At 46.3% G+C, this 24,423-nt stretch overlaps 1 protein-coding gene across 1 annotated transcript in view; it reads right to left on the bottom strand.

Moving 5' to 3' along the window:
* The window catches only part of LOC135370220 (T-box transcription factor TBX3-like), a 37,830-nt gene extending 13,764 nt beyond the window's left edge, over positions 1 to 24,066 (bottom strand). The window contains exons 1-2 of the mRNA XM_064603924.1: positions 23,601 to 24,066; positions 13,641 to 13,908 (exon numbers count right to left, since the gene is read on the bottom strand). Of these exons, the coding sequence (XP_064459994.1) occupies positions 13,641 to 13,908; positions 23,601 to 23,968 (636 nt within the window). The 5' untranslated portion in view covers positions 23,969 to 24,066. The remainder of the gene's footprint in view (positions 1 to 13,640; positions 13,909 to 23,600) is intronic.
* Between the last annotated feature and the right edge of the window lie 357 nt (positions 24,067 to 24,423).

Here is a 24,423-nt window from a genome sequence, read left to right as displayed (position 1 = left end):
ACTACTTTTATTGCCTCGCTATAGACCTTGTCGCGTTACTCTCAAGCCACAAGTCTCCGTGCGCTCCTTAGCCTCGTTCCCAGCGACGACGCAATAGGCGGGTGGACTGCCAAAATCTATCTTCCCATTGGGATGAATACTGGTGGCCGCCGTCTTTAATGAGTATGACTGACGATAACGTAACATTCCATATAACTAGCCATCCGGTAAACATCTGAGCGGCGTATCAACGCCCTAAAGATCAAGGAAAAAAAGAAGATTGCTCGCTTCCACGTGCGATATATGCACAGTTGTTCACGTGAGGAGTGCTGGCCGATGCGATATCTTTTCTACACCGGTTCCCGAGCGGGAGAAAATAAACGAAAAAAAGAAGAAAAAAAAAAGGAAAGAATAAACACACGGGAAAATGAAGGAACTCGGCAAACGGCAGTCCACACGTGCACAGTTCCTGTGATTACCACGAGGTGGAAGCACTAATGGCGGCGCCCATTCCTTGAATCGCGTTTTTGCGTATACGCACGTGAAGTCTTATTAGTACCGTCATGGCAGTTCGTAAAATTCTTGTGTTCCGTCCGAACATTGACACAGCAACATATTGGAGCGTCTGACATGAAGTTTGCAGCACGTACTCTGGTTGTAAACAATCGCAGAAAGAGCAAAAGTGTCAGTGAGGTTCTTTGGAAGCGATATTAAATACCGTGGCTCCATAGCTCTGCAGGAAAAGGGTCGTTATCGCAGTACGCCCGTGTGCACCTCTAATAGGATCACGGGATTATGGCACGGATCCCCGTCAGTTTTGCCGCCTTGCGGGGCCGTTCCTTTCGCTCCGGTGCTCAGACCCCGGTGGCAGACGATGGCTGCCTTGACGCCCGGCTGCTTTCGCCTCGGCAACCCTGCCGATCCGCGGCCCGGTACGTGGTTCTTCGATCGACAATCCCTAACGCGTGCCACCAACTTTCCCCTGGCTTCGTGTGGGGATGCGCGCTTTTGCGTAAAGAACGGATTAACAATGGAGCGTCGATGCATTCTCCGCTCCATTCCAGTGTGTTCGTCGTTCCTCGCGCACGCAGTCACGAAGTCTGGGAGGTGGTAGGTTCGAATCGTACCACCGTCTGTGTTGCCTGAGGTTTTCTCTGGGTTTTCCGAAGACTTTCCCTACGAATGTCGGCACCGTTCTCCCTGAAGTCGGCCCAGGACGCATACTATACCCCCCCGTGTCCCCCACTCCTTCTTCCTGTCCTCTCTCCATCTGTCCACATCTGTACGCCGCTCATAACCACAGTTGCTTCGCGGCGTTAACACGGAATTAAAAAAAGAAATTCTTCGCGCCACCGGCTATGCTGCACGTAGCTTTTCGCGTACATGCAGATATTGTTACGACTGTTGTAGATGGTGTGTGGATAGCAGTGTGCCCTGCTGGAGTGAGCGACAAAATAAGTGACAAATAAAAGAAAAGAAGCGGTGAGGCTGGCTGGTCCGACAAATACATGTAGTGAAAATTTCCCCCACTCGTCGTCGCTACATGTATTTGTTGGTTTTTTGAAACCGGACCCAAAGCGAAGCTAAGAAAACAAATAAACGATATCTCATACTCTATTGCAATGTTCACGGCCTTTCTGCAAAATCAACTAAATTTGAAGTCGATTATTTAATAAACAAATATTTTTCGGCAGCGGTCTGGCGGATCAATGACGTCACTGTGCGCAGCTTCCGGCTTTCGTTCTGCCAAGCGTCGAAGCCACGTAATGAAGACAAGAACCTGCTGATTCTGTTTGATGTCTTATCAACTGCTTTTATCTCGGTGACAAATCCTTGTGACGTCAGCGGAATTGCACGACTCCATGCTTTACGTAATTTTAAAACCGAAACTGGATGCGGCCATGCGGTTTCTTTTCCTTGTTTTCCTCCAAAGTTACGACATACTATTGAGCGATGCTTCAGTTTTACATACAACGATAGTTCTATATAGAACGATCTACACGTAACTCACAGTGGAACACGACTGTGATATCAACACCGACGGCTCTATAGAGATAGATATAAATATTTCAGCGCCGCAGGATTGCCTGAGGACACCTGATGGCCGTCCATTCATCTCAACAAGTTCTGAACCCAAGGCAGGTCACCAGCGCATAATCATCCTCTCTGCAATTATGTACACTTACGAATTACGCCTCGACAGCCGAATGACACGAACCATTTATTTGTGAAAGCAAAAGTGGCACCAGCAGTTACCGCAACATTTTCAACTGCTCCGCAATTATCTTCGCTCTACCTCGGAGCATCTTTTCTCTATGCACACAAGCGGTTTGCAAGCAGTCACAAAACAAGCAAATTATATCGAACGCACAAAATGGGGAGTCGCAGTTTATCTTTGTATCTTCGGAAGGACAGCGATTTTTTTCGCATTTTTTTTCTTCTCTCGCAACGTCTTTCTCACAAACGTCTCCTCCTTTCCACCAAAGTACCGCTACGCTCACCACTTCTGACTTATAGAGAGATGATTAACGCGCTGGCGAGGACAGCACGCGCATTTTTATCGCAGCCCTGTTTCGCTTTAAACGCCCTAACTTCGCCAAAATGCCACCCATATCGAGTATGGAAAATGAGGTGGGCCGAACCTAAAGTATATATACGCACATCTACGCACAGGAAGAACGGCAAGGTCCGAGGCTCGCTCGAGGCGAAGACAAGCAATGCATGGTCTCGGCTGCACCAGTGCTGATTGCCATGATTACACGGTGCGCGGGCACCTCCGGAGTAGGCCTTGTTACGAGATGGCAAGATCGTGAACTGAGGAAATCTCTTAATACTACGTCGGCCTAAGTGCTGCCCCTAAGCACTCTGCCCTCAAATCGTTGCCTGCTTGTCTGGCTTCCATGCGATGGGCGTGGAAACAAGCGTAACCGTCTCGGAAGATGTTCATGGATGGACTGGACGTCTCTCTTGTCAATGCATCGATGGTAATAAGGGCCATGATGGTACGTCTGCGCCGATTCACGTGGGTGGTAACAAATGTATGCTTTCATGGTCTTCTTGTGGAGGTTCAGTGACGTGTCCGGTCAGTGTTTCGAAGTAACGCGGGGTGCACGCATCTTATACGGAGGGGCATGCCTGTCGCTGCCTTTTCCATGTGGATATGGCCGTACATGTTTCTGATAGATGAAATCTTAAATGGTTCGCTATTATATATGAATCGTGCTCATTGCGTTTATAGTTACAAGCAACAGCTTGGGAAAATGCAACATTGCCTGCTGGCTCATGGAATCGTGCTCTTGAGGGTGTTGGTTATGTTACGCACTCCTATGTAGGATGCTGTTCTTGGGCCGATTCCTTGGAAAAATTTCCTGCCCCACAGACGGCTCATCCGAGCTTTCTGCCCTGAGGCGGCTCATAATCGCCGGGCTTCTGGTCTTCAAGCCGCACTACGGCGAAGAAAGCTGATCAGGGAGGTTCTATGCCCTCCCCCTCGCATCTGTTGAGAATATTTTCACTGAGAGTCATCTTGCCTTGTGCAGAGAAGGGGAATCCGACGAAGCTAATAATAATAATAATAATAATTGCATGGTAGTAGATTTACACAACGAAGCTTATGTGCGACCGAGCAGTGACGTTTGTGAGTGAGTGAGTGACAAAGAAAAAATGGAGAAAATTGGCGCCAGAGCAGTGACGTGTTCTCTTATTGCCGATACTATATATTTAAACGCGTACGTTCCGTTTTGCAGTCATTAAAGTAACAATGAAATTGAAGGTGATTGATTGATTGATTGGTTGATAAAAGAAAAAAAAAACGGAGATGCCGGATGTTGGACGGTGTCTTGTCACAGCTCAATCCAATTTACAAAAGCGTCCAGAAAAATGAGTCGTGAGGCATACTGTAAACGTATTTTTATTCCCGATGTATTAATTTTCGCGAATTTCGCGACTGCTGAAAAATCGCGAAAAATTCTACTCGCGAACACAGCTTGACGTTTCTCCCGCGAAAGGAAACAGCCCTGCCACCACTATACTACCAATGCCATGCTATACACCATGTACAGACTGCTGTTTCGTGGCGCAAGTCGGTTCCTCCCTGCGAGTCGGTCATATCACAAGCCGAAGGCATGGGAAGTCTTTCAAAAAAGGTGTTGTCGGTTTCTGTTCCGACCGGCGGGAAGCCGAAGGATCCCATACCGAACAAGAGGTGGCAACCGCAGACTCCGGCAGTTCACAGAATCACCACAAAAGGGACAGGGGGGTACGGTAAATTGCCCCTGTCCGCCTTATCGCTGCTGGTAATCTGTGACAGCGAGACAGACCGAGGTAATAGGGCGAGACAAAAGGCAACAGTGTTGGGTTTTGGACCCTCTTACTCCCAGACGCCCGTCTGGCGGCAGCAATGGCTGCCAACAGTGGTTGGAGGAGACCGAGAAATCCGAAAATTGGTGATTTCTCATTTGGGGAAGCGTTGCTCAACGGTGCTTGACAATGAGGGAAAGTGTATTACGGGACGGTGGGTACAAGTTCCGTGGTGGTCCTGCCAACGCCACCTATAGATACAGAAGGCCTGCTTTCTGCCTCCTCTCTCTCCTTCACTACGTGGACATATAAAGTCAGAATTCGTCTGCTACTGCGTTTCGCCGTTCTGCGAATTCAAAGGCTCGCAAATGATCGCACCTAACTTTGGAACCTGTAGACCTGAATCTGTAGACAAAAAGTGCAACACCCTTTCCAGAAAATCAGTCTTGAGAAAGATATGGGACCGTTTTGAGCTTTATTTTAAATATTTCCCATTTAGGACGCGGGGACGTTCAATCACTATACTCGCAGACGACGGTGGTTCGTCTCCATGCCTACGACCGCGGAAATCACGTTCGTGATTGGCTACGGCCGTTGAAAACGCGATCCTGATAGGCTGACTCTTCGTTGTTATACGTCACGTCGACGAGTAAGCAGGCTTTCTCTATCTTGGTGGTGTTTGTCCTGTGCTCGGGGAGTAAAGTGCGTGTAAAGGTGTCACGATACCCTCGTGCTTGAATGAGTCACGCACCAACAGCGTCTAACGTGGAAGGCTGGGGTAGTCGGTATTTTGACATGGTGGTATATAAAGGCAGCAGCAAGGGCAAACAGGGACATGAAGAACAGCGCACAGGACAGAGTTGCCTTTGTGCCACTGAATCCAAATTATCAACATCGGACATCTCGTGGAGTTTCGTGTATGCAGGCAGATGGGACAGCATTTTACTATCACACAGCAAAATAACCGTTCTTCAAGAGTTCTTCGTGACGCAAGAACCTTACTCTGAGACTTTCCTAAACCTCCAAGAACAAGAGAGCGGCTAAGGCTTTCCGATCGCCTGGTGTCCTGCTTTTGAAGAACCTTTTGAAGGTGAAGGATACGCCCAAGAACTGGAAAAAAAAAAATAAGAAGAGGAACCTCTTTTCTGAACGGTTATTTTTCTGTGTATCGTAAATGTTCGATCATTCTGATTACTGGTATGTGGCAGATTCCATTAGTGGTCATGGAAAGAAACCTGGTAAAACCTCAGTTTAATCTCACCCGAACTGAGTACATGTGATGGCGTCCAAGGTGTTCCTTTAAAAAGGTGCAGGTTTAAACTAATGTCTCTAGGCACCGACAGACAATGCCATAACTTATTCGCAGCTCGCAGCTCTGTCCATCGCAAAAAATTCCAAATGCCAGGACAAGATAAAGGCTGGCACGTTTTGTTTACGACGATACGGAGGTGCTTGCAAACGCTTTTCCAGCGAAGAAGGACAAGCATCGTTCAGAGTTTGCTGCAGGTCGAACGCGTTCAACAAAGATGGCTTTTGCAGATAAACTAAGGGAACGCTTCGAAGTGGAACCGTCTCTTCTTTCGTGATCGGGGGCCATTGCCTGGAGCAGTTTACGGTTCGCCAACATATTAGGCCGGAGACAAATCAGATGACACAGGAAGAGGAACCGTGGGACGTCGTTCTGTTCTGCTTCATTGGTGATCTGATATGTCACTCGCGAGGGCCATGTAACTTCAACAGAAGGTCACTCGCCGTAATGTCGCATGTGCGTAGAAGGAGATGTGCCAGTGAATCGTATGAGAGAGCAGAGCACGTGCTGTGATGTGTGAGTTTGTGACTCGCACAGGTGTGCTGGCGTGCAAGATGCGATCTCGCTTGTGGCAGCACGTTGTCGTGAAAATGAACTGGAAATGTGGGCCGAGCTTGAGAGGGAGAGACTTGCAGGCGAAACGAACATGACGTCCACGCGTTTCCACTTTTTATCATTGAGTTGCAGTCTCTGGCCACAGCACTGCCGGAATAATGCGGGTTTGATATATTTTGGTACTAAATTAAACGTGTGATTTGCTACATTATACGTGCAGATGCATTTGAAGTTGGCGATAACGTTTCCTTGAGGATCGGAGGAGCGCACGAAAAGACGACACCAACGAACAAAACGATGACAGATGAAAGTCACTGAAAAGGTTAGCCAGCTGTAGGAGTCGAACCCACATCTTCTGGGTTCGACTCCTACAGCTGGCTAACCTTTTCAGTGACTTTCATCTTTCATCGTTAATTTCTTAGGCAAATTGAGGCCTTGTATGTATTTGTCCCTTCTATGTTGTTCCAGCCTCAGAACATCAGTTCTCTCATGACGAACGAACAACTCAATGCAGCATCACTCATTGTAGCATCATTTGTTTTGAACGAAAAAAAAAATGTAGGAGAATAACTGGATTAACAGAAATGCTCTGGGACCCTGGTGAAACGGCTCGCCGTTGTCGGCCTCGCAGAGGTGGGCAACATCACGACTGACGCCCTGGGCTTACTTCTAAGGGAACTGTGCCGACATGTGTCTGATAGTGTCCGAGGAAAACCCAGGAAAAACCCCAGACAGCCGGCACCGGGATTCGAACCCGGGTACCTCCCACAGTATCGACGTGACATGGCAAGCACGCTGACCACTGAGTCAGTCACGCGAACTTCGGTCCGTGATTCGCCACGAGCTCCTGCGGGAGCCTATACCACAGTTTTGGAGTGCGCGAGCTTTAAATATAACGATAACGATATCGATATCGATATCGATATCGCTAAGTTGAAGGTCGGACCCCTGGCGAAGATTCTCGAATTCGTCTAATTTACATTCAACGAAAGATCTTTTACGTCATTCTCTCTCTCTCTCTCTCCTTTTTTTTTCGCTTTAGCTTTTGACGTACATGCGGGATGTCTGGGGCTGTGCACGTCTTTGTAAGCCCTTATTACTGCAGCACTTTTGATTGTCGAAGAGGGAAAAAAAAATGTCGACGCAATGAATGCCTTATTTTCCTACGACGCTATGACGTCGCACTCTTATGAAGGATGAAACTCAGCGAAAATATGTTTTCTTAGGCCGCCGGCAAAAAGAAAACGAAAACAGTGTGCCGATAAAATCAAGACTATATGACACCAGACTTCCTCTTCTTTCACTTTGCGTACCACCTTGGTCCTTTCAAAGGCTGCCTCAACAATTCTTCTTCGAGCGTCACAGGCGGAACGAAACCTGACATGTGTCCGACCAAGAGCACTTTCTTGGCTTCCTGTCCGCAGCCACTTCAACCCACAGAAGAAAAGGGCACTGTTTTGTTTTGTCTTCCTCCGACTATATAGGAAAGACGGTTGTTGACCGTCGACAAATTCGACACCAGGTAACAGAAGGAAGACGGGATCCTAAACAGGTCGTTAAAGCCAAGCCCCGAAGCAGCCCTCCATTTACAACGGCTCCCCCTCTGTTGCGGCCGCTGTCTGTAAAAACAACGCAGCTCATGCCCTGGTCACACAAGCTCTTCTGCACCCACTATACATATAGGAGGAGGGGGGGGGGGATCAGTGACGGCGCCACAGACAATATAGCCTTTCACTTTGCTGCAGCGCGTCTGGACCGTGCTCGTGAAATTGGATTTCGCACGCTTCCCCGTGTTCGATACTTGTTGAGAAACCGTAAAGCTCTCTCGGAAGTCGTTGGATACGGTGGAGAAAGGATATCTCGAGAAGGATAATGCATGCGGAGTCTTTCGTCTGCCGTGTATAGTTGTAGTGTGCTAAGATATAGGGTTCGCATAGTATAGTCTGCTGATGGAGAATTCTTATTGAAGAAAGGAATACAAGGCGAGCCAGCAAACCAGAGAATTCCAGCGACAAAGATGTTCCTGTGTGACAGGTAGTTATTACTGTAATTGCGTAACCCTAGTAGATGTTGAGCAGAGACGTATTTGGTAAACCCCGCATAGTAGAAATCAGGATGATGTGCGTCCAGAATGTCATCCATTCAGCTGCCACTGACGAATCAATGGAAGAAACAACAGCAGATGTGTGTTTCATGCGTCGTATGACAGCCCTCGAGAACTTTGTCTCTTCTAAACTTCATTGAGAAAAAGGGCCATAAAGAACACCGCAAAGTCAAATACGCGAACTATCGCTCTGTACAGCAGCAACACACTCTTTACTAACAAAACAACAACTTCCTCAACAACAACAACAATTATATCCTGACAATGAAGTGGGGAAGTTTTCTACTCTAACAACTTACTGAGTTGCTTACTAAGCCGTGTCAAACATGAGAGCATCATTGTCATATCCTTTTATTCATTGTACCCTATATATAAAAAAAAGTCAGCATATTGTACACTCTAAGAAAAAAAGGAGTAAAACGGGGAGTAATTGCAGCTTCTACTCCCCTAGTCTGCAAATTGTGCCCTAGTATGGCGCAAGATTTTATATCACTCGATATATCACGGTCGACGGTTTCCTTCAAAGTATTTTCATACATGCGCACCAATTATGTACCCCGGACTCTTACAACAGCGCGTGAAATGCGGTCTTCACTCTGTGACATTCATCTACTCCCGTGCATTTACTCCCGAAAGGGACTATTTTTTGTGGCAATGCAATTACTCCCCAAAAGGAGTAAAAGTACTCCTTTTTTTCTTAGAGTGTATAAAAGAAATACCACCTGCTGGTGTCTCCCTATATATACGCTTTGTAAGTGACACGTAGCACGAAAAGGCGACGAACTGCTCCCAGAAACGCTCGGTGTGCGCTATAAGGCACCTCTTCAACAGGCCCGAAGACAGCGGCGCACTTTTACGAGTTGAAGTGTATACGAGGCTTCTGTCTCCAACAGTGCAGGCACTCTTCAAGAGGTGGTGGAAGCGTTTGCACACGTGTCTCACGTTTACTCTAAACTTCTTTTCCGTGCATAGCTGGATCAACATTTCGTCGTTCGAGTATACCCTTTGACCTCCCTGGTTAACAGCATGGGGGGCAGTCAACACCTGATTCTATACGCTGTCCTTGAGGCGTCGAGTGGTGACTATGAAGATGTTTTGCGACGGTTCACCGCCGGTCTTCATTCTTATTCGGACTCGGTGCTTGTATTTCCTATGCATTGCCACAGGTGACTCGAGCAAACAGTCCCTTCTTCTAAGCGTACCTTGCGCTCCGAGATCGAACGGTGTCGGCGCGCTGCGGAGAAACTATGAACTACCGTAGTGTGGATAACTTCCTCGCGCCGTCTGCTTTTACACGTTTATTCCGCGTTCAGTCAGTAGGTGGAGCATTGGGGAACCGAACAGTATATCGTACCATCGGGTTACAAGTGATCTTTTGATGATTATACATGAGAATTACGGAAAAGAACCATCAACTCCGAACATCGGCCAGCGTGCTATCCACACTAGAAAGGTGACAGTGTCGCCCCCTATAGGTCGATCTCGCAGCCATATTGGCTGTTACAAACATCATCATCCTGTCAGCACTACAGCGCCAATAACTGCGGTGCGGATGCAATGGAAGAGGCCTAAAAATGCAGACGGTTTATAGATTGACTGCAACTCGGTATACGTTCTTTTAAGGGAAGTCCTTGGTAGACCCTATTAGTCAGTTCCTGAAGGTTAATCCTACTTAACCCCCAGCAAATCCTTATTCTTTCCGATCATTCGGTCGAATGATCAGCGCTACAGTACAGTTAAGTACAGTTAAGTCCCTATTTAGCCCTCAATGATATATCTGGCAGGACTGTTGATGCAGTCATTTGCAGTTAATCCATGGAAGCATTACACCTCCGGTTCGTTTCCACGCTTTCACAAGCCTCTCTCCGTTTCTTTCACGAACTGATATAGTTCAAAGTGCTCACGCTCAAGCTGATGTTTAGAAATTGCCGTTCGTTCGTTCGTTCGATTACGACAGTGTCCAACAATGCGAGGAGCAATTACAGCTTCTAGTCCCCTAATGCTTGCAATTACTCCCCATTTTGGCCCCCTGATCCCGAAATTTACTCCCCAGCACTGTACACACGTGTCTAAATTGATCATCTGCAAACTTCTATTCCATGCACCAGCGGCATGCACTCTTAAAAATGAACTTCACCGCATAGGACGCTCTTAGCCAACCATAATCTCGAATGATATCTTTATCTGCCTTGATTTGATGAGAACGGGAGGTGTACGACTTTTTTGGGACACTTATGCTGGTCATAATTGTCACAGAAAAGGCGTATACGCCTCCCGTTTTCAACAAATCATGTCAGACAACGATATCATTCGAGATGATGGTTTGCTAGGAGCGTGCTATGAGGTGAAGTTCATTTTTAAGAGTGCACTCTTAAAAATGAACTTCACCTCATAGCACGCTCCTAGCCAACCATCATCCCGAATGACAACGTTCTCGCCCCTGATTTGTTGAAAACGGGAAGAGGAGCCTATTTTGTGCCGTGCATAATGGCACAAAATAGGCTCCTCCTCCCGTTTTCAACAAATCTAGAGCGAGAACGTTGTCATTCGGGGTGATGGTTGGCTAGGAGCGTGCTATGTGGGGAAGTTCATTTTTAAGAGTGTGTGGCTCGTTGGTGGTAGCCAAGGTCGTGCTGAAGACTGGGAGGTGGTGGGTTCGAATCCTAGCACCGGCTGTGCTGTCTGTGGTCTTCCCTGGGTTTTCCCAAGACTTTCCAGACGAATGTCGGCTCAGTTCCCCCTGAAGTCGGCCCAGGACGCATACTAACCCCCTCCTGTCCCCCACTACTTCCTGCGGTCCTCTCTCATTGCTGTCCACATCTGTACGCTGTTCATAGCCACAGTTGCTTCGCGGCGCTGACACGGAATAAACAAAAAAAAAACTTCTGTTCCTATCTGTGAACAACGAACGAGATGCGATCTTCGCCGTCGGTGAACGATACCCGTGTGGTAGTATAGTTCATCGCAGAGGTCACCGAGTGGTCCTTGTTTGCTCCAAACATGGGTAAAGAAAAACTCCCACGGTAATCCCTGTTAAAATGCCCCTCGTGTGTTTGCGGGATCATCCGCTTCTCCTTTGTGTTGGTCTTTCACCGCCCCGGCTGCACTAATAGCGGTTCATCTCCCTAAACGTTAGATGTTTGCTGTTTTTGCGGGCCTTTGAAGGTTGGAAGAGGACCACGAGTACCTCCACCGAAGTCGATGGTGGCGGTGGTGCATCAGGGCTCTGTTTGCACAAGTGTCCATCTTCTCTTCAAGAACCGGCTCTTTTAATGCTTTCTTCGACAGACGCCAGCCGGCGCGCGAGATACTCTTTCTTCCGTTCCATTCTGTCACGTGATCATGTGAGCGTATTTCGAAATGGGAGGTGACTTAATAGATTTTGTGTTTGTACTTGTTGGTGCGTTATTTTAAGTGACGTGCTAACTGTAATATTAGTTAGCGTGTAACTTAAAATCCATTCTCCAGTAATCAATAAAAAAACTATAATTAAGCCGCCCGTAGCTGAACGCTAAGAAAAAAGAAAAAAAAAGGCCACCCTGAATTACCATTGCACAGAATGATACCATTCTTACTCCTGATTCATGAATAGCGCAGGGGGTAAGTTTTTTCTTTTTTTTTTGTGGACATAGTAACACTTCGATCCTTAATTATTGTGACGGGGCTCCTTATTTGATTCCCCACATAACTGTCACGAAAAAAGGCGTACGCCTCCCGTTTACAACAAATCAGGGCAGATAACGATATCATTCGAGATGATGGTTGGCTAGGAGCGTACTATGTGCTTTTGAGAGTGTTGAAGTTAATGTAAATGAGAGTGTTTAAAGCCGAAAAAGGCGTTTAGTGCTCCGACTTGATCACGCCCATACCCCGTATAAACTGGAGCTCCTGGGGCAAGAAGAAAAAGAAGTAAATAAAATAGTCTTTAAAAAAGAAAAAAGAAACGAAGCGATCTCTTGAGAGGCTGCAGCGTGTGTGCTCCGCCTTCTTCTCCCACCCTCTTCTATTCACGGCTACCCTCTTCGATATGTATTTAGAGCTCCACCCATCCACTCTCGCCAACGTGGTCTCTTGGTGCATACTCACGGTTCTCGTGGGTAATGTACAGCAGCCGAAAGCAAGGCGAACTTCCGGCTGCGCACACCGAACATCCGATACAGGATGCCCTTTAATTCGGCGCTGTATGAATGCCCGTGATACATCATACCTTGTCAGATCCTAGACCACGTACCGCTCCGAATCCACAACGGGTTTTTAGCCGTCATTACCTGTCATTAATTCGACAAGGACGTATAGCGGCAGTTGATGCTATAGTAACACTACTACGCATATTAACGCATACTAACCCCCATTTACCCCATTCCTTCCTGCTGTCCTCTCTCCATCTGTCCACATCTATACGCCGCTCATAGCCACAGTTTCTTCGCGGCTCTAACAAGGAATAAAAAAAGTGTATGGCAATGTGAAATTTGTGGCATACGTATATGCAGTTTAAGGCGCTATCGATGCATGACAGGTCTATATACCACAACATAAACAGATTATCGATTACAAATATTTGGTTATGTATCAACTAATAGCTCTATGTATAGGTAGTCGGATATGTCTTCAAGGGATTGTGAAGCAGTATACTGCTGCTTTTGGAGGAGTTATGTATGGATGATGCATGGAGTTTGGCTCAGAATATGCCAAACATTTGTTGCATGACCCAAGCAGGATCATTTGTTGCTGTAATTAATTGGTTTCGGTTTACATATTTTTGTCGCGGCTGGTCGCAGTGAAGCGCAAAAGGACGCTCTACACCAATGAATTACGTCCTTTTGCGCTTCACCGCGACCAGCCGCGACAAAATATGTAAAGGAAAACCAATTACAGGAACAAATTACCCGCTTCAGTGGCAGATTTTTTCTCTCTCTAAAGGTGTCCACTGAAGGTCCCAAAAGGAGTATAGTACCCATATTAATGCCGACAGCGCCCTCCTTTAGAAGTTCTATGTTTTTACGAAACTCATTTGAATTTTTATTTAAATAATGAGCGCATCCCACTCACTCACACGGTGCGCAGCTTGTAGATGCTGTCAGACAGATACTTGTAAAAAAGAAAGTTCGTCGATTGGTGCACCTGTTCGCGAATTATTTATCCCGGGGATTTAACTGAAACACCCGGTATACATTGAACATCGTCGCTATACCACGACGGACCACTACTCCCACCCATACCATTCTTTCCCAGCTTGGAGACTGGATTGAATTTTAAAAGAATAGTATAGAGATTATGGATTGATTGTGAAGAGCTGAACACAGCTTGGAGACGTTAGACACCGATAAACTATGCGCGTCTTTTCTCAGTTCATCAAAGCCCCAATAACAACGAGAAGAACGTAGTAGTACTTACGAATCCGTGCTTGTCGGAGATGTTGTTGGTGAGCTTGAGCTTGTGGAAGGAGACCACTTTCTGCATCCACTGTTCTCCCGTTGAAGGGGAGTCTGGATGGATGTACATCCGCTTGGGCATCTCGGGGTCTGCCTTGCCGGCGATCATCCACCGGCTATTGTGGAACTTATAGCGGCAATCGTCCGCTGCCACAATGTCCATAAGGAGAATGTACTTGGACTTCTTATCCAGGCCGGACACACGCACTTTGTAGGCGGGGAACATGCGCCTGTAAAGTTGGGAGAAATGGCCTTCAATTATCTGAGAAAGCGAGCTAAATAAACAAACAATATAATGAATATCATTGCTAAATAAATAAACGTGCAAATAACTCGATGCAACGGAATAGCAGGTGTCATACCCTACACTCTTAAAACGAACTTCACCGCATAGCACGCTCCTAGCCAACCATTATCTCGAATGATATCGTTATCTGCCATGATTTGTTGAAAACGGAAGGCGTACGCCTTTTTTATTGTGACGATTACGTACAGCATAAGGGTCACAAAAAGGCGTACGCCCCGCACTTTCCACAAATCAGGAGGGATAACGGTGCCATTCCGCGCAGTAGTTGGCCTTCACCGTGCTATGTGGTGAAGTTCTGTTTCAAGAATGTACCAACGACCACGTTGATAAGGCCAACCTTTCGCTGAATGATACCGTTATCAGTACTGATTTGTGGATCGCGCGTCACAAAAAGGCGTACGGCTGCCGTTTCCAAGAAATCGGGGGGGGGGGGGAGGGAGAGAGAGAGAACGATGAACGGGATGTTCGTCCTCAGCGTGCAATGCCGTGGAGTTCTGTTTTTAGAGTGAAGGGTACTGGCACAAAAGGTCGGTTGTGTACCCCAGTGAGAATATCAAACGATAGTACCCAACGTTTCGTGCGCTACGCGTTGCGCTTTTCCAGCCATTCTGCCAGTTTGCTCTTCATATGTTGTGTACATTCCTCCACTTCCTATACCATTATGTAATCACCTTTCTATGTCGATTTTTTTTACTTTCACGTAAACTTCCCTAGCGCATTTTTTACAGCTTCACATATGAACGTGCAGAAGTCTTCCTCGAATCCCATACATAAAAAGAGAGAAACAATAAATATATGTATAAAAAAAAGCGCGACTCTGTTCTCTACTCCACAATCGAACAAAAAAAAGAAACAACATAATCGCAAAGACGGATCAAACACCCAATCGAAGCAAAATCCACTTAGCTCGAAATGACACACGTTCCGCAGTCGGGCTACGTGAGCTTTCAGTCCCAAATTGCACGGTTCGGATGCCGAGTGTCGGAGCCAGCGCCCGTTGCAGCCATACACGCACAAAAACGTATAACACGAATCAAAGCGAGAGGGGGGGAGAGAGAGAGAGAGGGGCCTTTCCACGCCGCTATACCAGCCGACAAGCTCTAATTTTCGTCAAGAGGTGCGACAACCGACGCGCCTCTCGCCGCAGTACCAAAAAATGACTGACACATCAAGCAAAGCGAAACCGGATCGATTTTCTCTTTCGTTTTTCTTTTCTTTTCTTCGTCCCTTTGTAGTTTGCGTCTGTCGATTTTACGGCTTTCGCTTTATGTATGAGATTGTAAAAAAAGAAAAAGAAGGGACAAAAAAAAGTGTTGGGTGGGTCGCGAGTTTTGTGTCACTGTCGAAAGGCCATAATGAAGACGTGTCAGAGAAACGTTGGCTCTACTCTGGTCTTTTGATGAGTCCAGGCTTCACAACCGTGTCCACTCTTCTAACGTGGGATACCCCCATTATATCGGATCGGAACTGTTTCTGCGCCGCGCCCACGACGAAAAAGAAAAAGAAAGAGTCAATGTTACGAAGTGTGATTTTTACGTTATTAGAATGAGACACATAAGTGCGCACATCTCTGCATAAATAGACAGTTTTGAAGGGACAAAAGATCCCGTTTTGACACATACTTCGAGAGATTGATGATGTTGAGGATGGTAAAAAGATACAAAATATGTGGACGTGAGATCTGACAGGGTCGGGACTGTTTCCCTGACAGTTTCGGAATGATTGCCATTCTAGCACATTATTCTGTTGCTTTGTGTACTCGTAAGATGGCTCCAAGTTTCTGCATTCGTTCTAGTTCTCATACCGTGATCTTATTAAAGAGTGGGAGCTACTGGGGGTCTGGGAGCCACAGCGTATAGGGTTCTGCACTTGTGCTCTTATGTCCCACATCGATGCACACGAATCCAACATATTGCTGGTGCTTTAACTGTGTGAGCTGGTGAGGGCGATTTATACCGGGTGTCTGTCACAGTCCTCGAACAAAGGCAGCACACCACACGAGTATATTGCAGTTCTGTTTTCCGGTTGCTTAAAAAAACATCTGTCCGGCACAGCACACGGGCAAGAAACTGAGCGAATGGCTGGCGCTCTGTTAGCAGCCACTCGTACACGTGTGATTCCAAGAACTATTCCCCTATATGGTGTCTGGTCCACACTTCGGGCCTCCGTAAGTGGACGCTAAGTGATACACGGGAATCTTGTGCACTTGCTATAGTGTTTGACACTGACGACAGATTTATGGAGGGGGGTGTTCGAGTCCCGAAGCGGGACAGAATAATGAGCTGTAAGTAGTTGGCATCGGGTTAGCTCACGAAGAAGTCGCACTCTTTTCACCTGGCGTATCAGGCGCCTCGATGCTGTGCCATCAGTATTGGGCTGGTGTATTCTTCAATCAATCTGTGCAATAGTGTTCTCCTGCCTCAAGCTGCATCTCCATCCTCATCAAGTAGAATCAGACTTTTCTTCAAGATTCTTCTTTCCCCACTGCGAATCTCATCTCTACGAGGGACCTCACTCACCGGCCATTGGACATTCTTTGACCGCAAGTTTGCTTTGTTCTTATTCTTTGTATGTCGCCCTTGTAATAATAATTGGGTGTTTACGTCGCGAGACAACTGAGATCATGAGCGACGCCACAGCGGTCGGTCCGCGGTGTCGCCCTTGTGTAATGCGAACTATAGTACTGTCGTAGTCCTTGTAGTGTCCTTGTAGTAGTACTGTCAGGCAACCTCCTCTCTCCTGTTCAACTAGTGGTTCAAGTAACTGTCTATAGCTGATTGTTTCCTTGTTAATTGATTATAAATGTGTGTGTTTCCAAAAACGATTGTGTGACTTGGTCTGCTCATTGGTCGGGTGACACCGCAGCTCTTCCCCAGTGTCGTCGGCGCGTTGCGAAATCCCTGGTTCATCAAACCACGTGACAGTGTCTCAGTTAAATCCCCGGCCTAAGTAATTCGCGAACCGGTGCACCAGTTGGCGCTTCACCACGACCAGCCGCGACAAAAATATGTAAACCGAAACCAATTAATTACTGCAACAAATGACCCGCTTCGGTGGCAGAGTTTCCTCTAAATGGTGTCCACAGAAGGTCACAAAAGGGGTAGTACCCATTTTAATGCCGACGGCGCCCTGCTTTAGAAGTTATGGTTTTTTCACGAAACTCATTTGAATTTTTATTTAAATAATGAGTGGCTCCAACTCATTCACACGGTGCGCAGCCTTATTGGACAGATACTTGTAAAAATGAAAGTCCTTCGATTGGTGCACCGGTTCGCGAATTATTTAGCCCGGGGATTTAACTGAGACACCTTGTACATGGGTGCAGCATGTGCTTTCCTGTTGCAGCTGTCGCTGGACACTTGATGCCTGCAATGTGGGTCCCCGCCACACAAACGACATGTTTTGTTTTTGCAGTTTTCTCGAGCTCGCCGCAGACTCCTGCCGGTGTCTCTCCCGCTTTGGTCTATCACTCCATGCGTGTTGAGTGACGCGGTCAATGTTTGCGTCTTTTTCGGGACCCGGTCGAACGTGAGCCTGTACTGCTTTCGAAGCCGTTCATGTTGACATGCCGCGATCAACGGTCTGTGGAGGTCGAGATCCGGATACACAGCGTCCCTGACAGCTTAAGAGCTTAAAATGGAGCTTCACTGCATAATATATGCCCCTTAGCCAACCAAACCAGGATCCCGAGTGACATCATTCTCTCCTCTGATCTCTCGAACACGGGAGGCCTATGCCTTTTTGTGACGCTTATGGCACTTACTTCACGTACTGCAAATCACGTGGTAACAAATTGTGCACCTACAAGCGCCAAATCCCATAGCGAAGCAGCGATTGCCAGAACTATACAACCCCGGCGCTGTGGGACCTTTGCGGATGTCCAGGTCTCTCGTATATATAGAGTATATGTGGCGAAGGCTATATCTCGCGATGCTGTCTTCTATACATAGCATGGCCACGGATACGGAGTCTCCGCAGTTGATGTAATCCACGCTATTCAATACGTAAACTCATGGCTCCCTGTTCTGATATCATGTTATGCGTTTTGAGGAGCACAAGCTGTGTAACGCTCTCATTATAGAGGTACGCGGTGCAAAGCAGGCCGCGAGACAGGTAGTTTGTCTTGACGACATATAGTTTAACAGCTTGCTGCTTGTAAGCCCAGCGCAACAAGTTCCAGATTTTTATTTTAATTTTATTTTTATTTATTTTCTAGTTCAATTTTTAATTTTCTAGTCAAACTGAGGTAAAATTGCTCCGGACGAAGTCTTGCGGGAAATAATTCCCGATTCGTCAAACAATAGTGATCCGCGTTCCTTTGCATGCTCCTCATGGCTACGTAGCCGACACGTAGCCAACTTAGACCCAGTGTTGTCCGCATGCAATATAGTTTTGCCACCGTAAACTTGACGAGCAACGAGCAGTTGGTGACCACTCCGACACAGCGTTGCCAGTAATTTTTCGAATTTCAATGTAAAAAATAAAATAAAATGAAGGAGTGCAATTGGGGGGAAACTAAAATTATCAGTTCTTTTTTTATGAAGTAAAAGTCTACTGGGGGCACAGCCTATCGAATAAATAGACCTTCTAAGAGTGTCCCTCATGTCTCTTTATAAAGAGGTATAGAGACCGCTTCAGTGTGCGTTAGCGACACATGAGTATACAACGAGAGAAACGTGAACCCAAGCTCGCAGTGATGAGAACACACCTGGGATGATGAATCATAACCCGCCCGTATATAATATGCCAGAGATTCTCCTAAGGCGAACGTGCATGGCAAGCGAACATTTATTAGCTTTTTTTTTTTTTCAGTATCCTGTAGTCTGTTGTTTTAGTTGTATTTTTGATGCAGTAAAATGAAATGGAATGAAATATGCACAAGGAAGAAAAATATCCGTAATTTTACTGCACAAGTGACTGCTGTGTTGCCGGTATATATATGTGCCGTAACCTGTATATATGCTGCACAAAATCCGTTTGGTGTGCACATTGCACAGTTCCGGACTGGGTTTTCGCAGTTTAATATTCCTTCAATGTAACTAGCTCTCTTATCGCTTGCGGGAGCTGTGCAGTGTTGCACCCCTAACAAGTTTGTTGCAGTAACCACTTTCTACTTTACGGCACATATGCTGGCAACAGAGTTAGTAGTCATTTGTGTGTAAAATTACGGGTCTTTTCTTTCTTTCTTATTGCTAGGGAACGGGGAAAGCCTTACCGAAAGCAATATACAAGCGGTATAGGACTAATTAATATATATCTATCATATATATTATATATGTTATATATATTATATTGTATATATTACATACGAGGCTGGTTGCATAAGTTTCCGGCCCGACCAACTTTTCATAGTCATAGAGACGAAAGAAGTGTATCACTTTTCGACGTAGTCACCCCTAACTTCGATGCACTTTTGCCACCTTTCAACCAGCATTCTTATACCCTTGAAAAAATAGTCCGAAGTTTTGTCCGCAAAATGCTGGAAACCTGCCTCTTACACCTCACTATCGTTTTGAAATCTCCGTCCTCTGAGATCCCTCTTCAAGTTTGAGAACATGGAGTAGTCACTCGGTGCCAAGTCTGGACTGTAGGGTGGGTGGTGGATTTCTTCGAAGCCGCACTCCTTCAGTGCAGCCTTGGCTACAGAAGCCGTGTGGACAGGGGCATTGTCCTGGAGCAACCGGACACCTCGACTCAACCTGCCGCGCCTCTTTTCCTTGATGGCGTCTCGCAGCCGGTGCAGGAGTGAAGCATAATACGTCGCATTCACTGTGGTGTTCCTCTGTTTGAAGTCGATGAGGAGGATCCCGTGACAATCCCAAAATATTGTTGCCATTATCTTCTTTGTGGATCGTGTGACCTTGGCTTTTCTTGGGGTGCTTCTCCTGGTTTGCGCCATTCCATCGACTCCTTTTTCGAAAGGGGATCATAGTAGAGCACCATAGTCTCATCCCCTGTGACAATTGACTTCAATATTTCTTCTTCGTTCTCTTGACAGAGCTCCAAAACGTCTTTGGCACAGACGACGCGCGGTTGCTTTTGAACTGACGAGAGAAGTCGTGGCACCCATCTCATACTGACCTTTTTCATGCGAAGGCCCTCGTCGATGGGATGCGTAAAACGGTTGTTTTGGAAAGCCCCAGCCTTCCTGAGATTTCCTTCACCTTCAGACGCCTGTCGCTCAGCACTTCCTCCTCGACAAGAGACAAATTTTCTTGTGTCACCACTTCCACTGAACGACCATCGCGTGGATCATCTTCAATGGACTCTCGCCCCAGTCGAAACTGCTTAGCCCAGTCTTTTACCGTTGTGTACGACGGAGAGGCTTCCCTGTACACGTTGTCCAGTCGCGCTTTAATTTCTTTAGGCGAAAGTCCCTCTTTTGTCAAGAATTTTATCACAGCGCGGTACTCGATTTTTTCCATTTTAACTGAAGAGTACACCCTGGTTGTTTGAAATGCCGCCCTCCAACCGACAAAAGCATGGAGAGGGTTGAGGGTGGTGCTCCGACCCTCCAACAGATGGCGCCACGCGTCCTTAATAGCATTTTCAAATTCGAGCGCATTTTCTACCTCCGGCCGGAAACTTATGGAACCACCCTCGTATATATTCATATAAAATATATCCACCTCTTGCAGGCATTGCCTCGTCTCGCGTTTCGCTTTTTGCGTCACTGCCTTGAGATCCAAACTCGAAAATCGAACAGAAGGTTATAGAAGACATAATGATCTGGACTTGTTGTCAGATCCACCTTTCTTTTATTACGCATGCTTATTTCCTTTTCGTGCCCCTCTTTATTGGCGCAAAATTTGAACCTATAGTAGGCAGTTTTATAGAGCATAGGATACACGGGGGATTTGATGCCCCAAAGAAATAACGGGTGGTCACTGCGCATGCCCAACACCCAGACACTGTATTTCCTTGGCACCCTATAAAGCGCTTGGGTACATACCTTCTCTGGAAAACTCTGAAATATGTGATGCAATCGTGAGACGTACGATTACTTTGTTATCGATAACTCCGTTTCCATATTGAACGGCTGACAGCTCATCAACAAGGCCAGTATTACGGGAAATTACCTTATTATAAAGTATAGGTCCTCGTGCTTCCGACAGTGTATACCTGTTAATGAGCTGCTAATTAAAGGGATTGCTGCATCCACTTTTCTTCTCTGGCGCTCTCCGGAAGACGTTTTAAGTAGCCTAACAAACTGAACGAAATATAAAGCCTGAGCTATCTGTTCTCCCGGCCTTTTGCGCCCGCTCATATTGGATATATATATGCAATCCGATCCAGGCTCATGTTTTGAATTGACAGCCTCATTATTGAATACCCGCCTGTTTTAACCCAGGATGTCAGAGTATACCGCACAAACGATTATACTGTTTTGGCACCTGTACAAGGTGCGGTATGTCCCGAGGTTCAAGGCCCTAAGGCATACACCCAAATAATAATAATAATAATAACAATAGTAATAATAATAATAATAATAATGGTAATAATAATTGTGTTAATACGTGTTTAATAAACGTGTTTTATTAATAATACGTCTTTATCTTGTTTGCTGTTTATTCAGTTCTGTAACGCCCTCCCTCATGTAATGCCCCACTGGGGTACTTTGCGGTACATAAATAAAAATAAATGAATAAATAATGGTAATAAAACAACAGTAGAGCCCGCTGCCGCTATACCTTCGACTCTTGGCCGAAAGAGGACAGCTTATGGTACTTTCCAAGCAGTATTTTTGGATGACCTTAGTTATGCAACAAACAGCGATTTTCATTGATTTATTGCCCTTTTCGATTATGACATAGGGCGATACTTTATTCTAATACGATAATATTTACGTGGGAAACAAAAGATATAGCGGTTTGGCTTTGACAAGATAAACAAGAAAGAAATAGGATGACATTCATACAAAGTTTATAACAGTAAAAAAGGAAGAAGAAAAAAACTGCGTGTACATTGACTCTGAATTTGGCGCACTCTCACGGAAAATTCCAAAAGTGCACGTTCACATTCTAACAGTGTTATACCAATATTTTTTTTTTTTTTTTCACTTCGCATCTCCAGAAAACTTTCATCATATATGCAAGACGCCGTAACTTTATACTTCAGCTTCACACCGTTACACATAACTCACACGTCATGGCTTCATCAGTGCCGAAAGACCATCTTGTCCCATGGGTGGAACTAGAGAACATACGGGTTTTTTTTTCTTTTTTTTATATCGATGGCTGTACCTATATACTTTGTTACATCCGTGTATGTTTTTGTTTTGTATAGTATGTATGTAGCGTTTAAAACACATAATGATTATAGACTTTTAACATACGATATACAGTTTCCCCAATTATTAAATGTATAATCAGCTACATAAGATTACCAGCATAAAACGTTAGAAATTCGCAATTCAAGAAGATATATAAAAATCGACCCACTGTGCTGCAACTACTTTTTAGGGACGTGTTGCAGTACAATATTTTCCTCTTCCTTTCTTTGTTTCTTTTTCTTTTTTGCGCGCGGGAAGTTTCGCATCATGGTGACATCATATTGCTCTTTGATTTTGAAAGGTACGCAGTGTACCTGTTAACTGGTGGCTAACTCTTTCGCATGTTCGACATTTGCTAACTTGTTTGAGGATAACGGGAACAGCAGTTCTTTTCATAAAATCCATACTTCGTGTGCAACAGCACAGCATAAACAATTAACGTACAACACATCTTAATGGATCTTATGCTTCAAAATTTGAATGCCTTATGGTATACATAAAGACTATTCGAGTACGAACAATCACGTTCATATTTTATACGTCCCTTCCCTCTCGTCTATATGGTAACCGTAATGTTAAGAGAAGTATGAGATAGCTGTTTCTCTCTGTGATGGTCACCATAACCACTTCGTACGTGCATGTAACGCCTGAGGCGCGCCGCCTCATTTGTGCTGGCAAGCTAGATGGAACCTTTTGCAGCCTACGTAACCACGAAGAGGGACTCGGTCATAAAACGGGCTCGTAGGGCCCAAAACACAGACACGGAGCTTCGATTGCTTTTTGAACGCGGTGCAACAAACACGTGTTCATCGAGTGACTTTCGTCGTATCTTTCGTTACATGCATATAGGTAGCCATTTCACGTGTGTCAATCCTGGCGTCCGCTGGGCATCTTACTAGTCGTCTTTGACACCAATGAAAAAGTCCTGACACCAATCCTGGCATCTGCTAGTCATTTTACTGTAGTCGTCTTTGACACCACTCCTGGCATCCACTAGTCATTTTACTAGTCGTCTTCGATACCGGTCCTCGCATCCACTAGTCACTTTACTATTCGTCCTTGACACCAATGAAAAAGTCCTGACACCAATCCTGGCATCTACTTGTCATTTTACTATAGTCGTTTGACACCAGTCCTCGCATCCACTAGTCACTTTACTACTTGTCTTTGACACCAATGAAAAACTCCTGACACCGATCCTGGCATCTACTAATCATTTTTCTAGTCGTCTTTGACATCAATGAATAACTCCTGACACCAATCCTGGCATCCACTAGTCATTTTACTAGTCGTCTTTGACACCAATGAAAAAAAGAAAAAGAAATGCCGTACACTCGACTCACCTTCCAGACTTGGTGATCACCATCTCCGTTCCGAACGCATGAAACCTTTCCCACAGTTCCTTCGATTCGAGACTCACTTTGGGATCATCCTGCACACCGTCGTCTTCCGGCTCAATGGGCCGCATGGGAGTTCCCCGCAGCTGAGACTGATGCACAGCGAGCACTTCTTCGGGGGTGAGCGGAGGACAGCTCGATCCCGCCTGATGCAGCTTGGGAAACAGTGGAAATCCTCCCAGGGGCAAGTAGGGTGGCTGCTGACTCAGTATGGAGTGCATGCTGAAGTCTGTCGGTCTTGCCGCTGAAGGAAGCAGGAACGGGTGGAACGCCATGCGCGGGTCCCCTTCTCCGGCTTCAGGATCGTATCGCATCGCAGTACGTCCTCGGGAGCAGTCGGACGCTCTCTCTTGGGGCGCCGCCAGCGACACTCGAGCTCGACGGTGGAGGCGTGCCTCCGTTTACGCGCGAAAATGACGGGACCAACATCGGGGGCGATTAGCTATTCTCGCGCCGCAGGGCTGCGTTGGCGCCGGGGGTGTGACGTTGCAGCGCCGCCGCTATTCGCCTGCGCAGCTCGCCGGCCCCACAACGGGGATAATGAGCAGGGGGCGTTGATGCTGCCACCTCACTTCCGCCGCATCGCCACTTTTGCGTTTCGAATTTTTCCGCTGAGATCGGCGTCTCCGCCGCAGCTATTCCAAGCTGCTCCGTCGTCTGCTAGCGATTTGAATATTTCTTGACATTATTCTCGGCCAAGTTCCAACTTTTTTTCGGTTTAAACAAACCGGGAAATCGAGTTGACGCGACCGACACCAAAGCCGACGCC

Source organism: Ornithodoros turicata, chromosome 10 (genome assembly GCF_037126465.1).
Source record: "Ornithodoros turicata isolate Travis chromosome 10, ASM3712646v1, whole genome shotgun sequence".
NCBI classification, from domain to species: Eukaryota; Metazoa; Arthropoda; class Arachnida; order Ixodida; family Argasidae; genus Ornithodoros; species Ornithodoros turicata.
The sequence above is the reverse complement of the archived record's forward strand: the minus strand, read 5'-3'. Positions and strand labels throughout refer to the sequence as shown.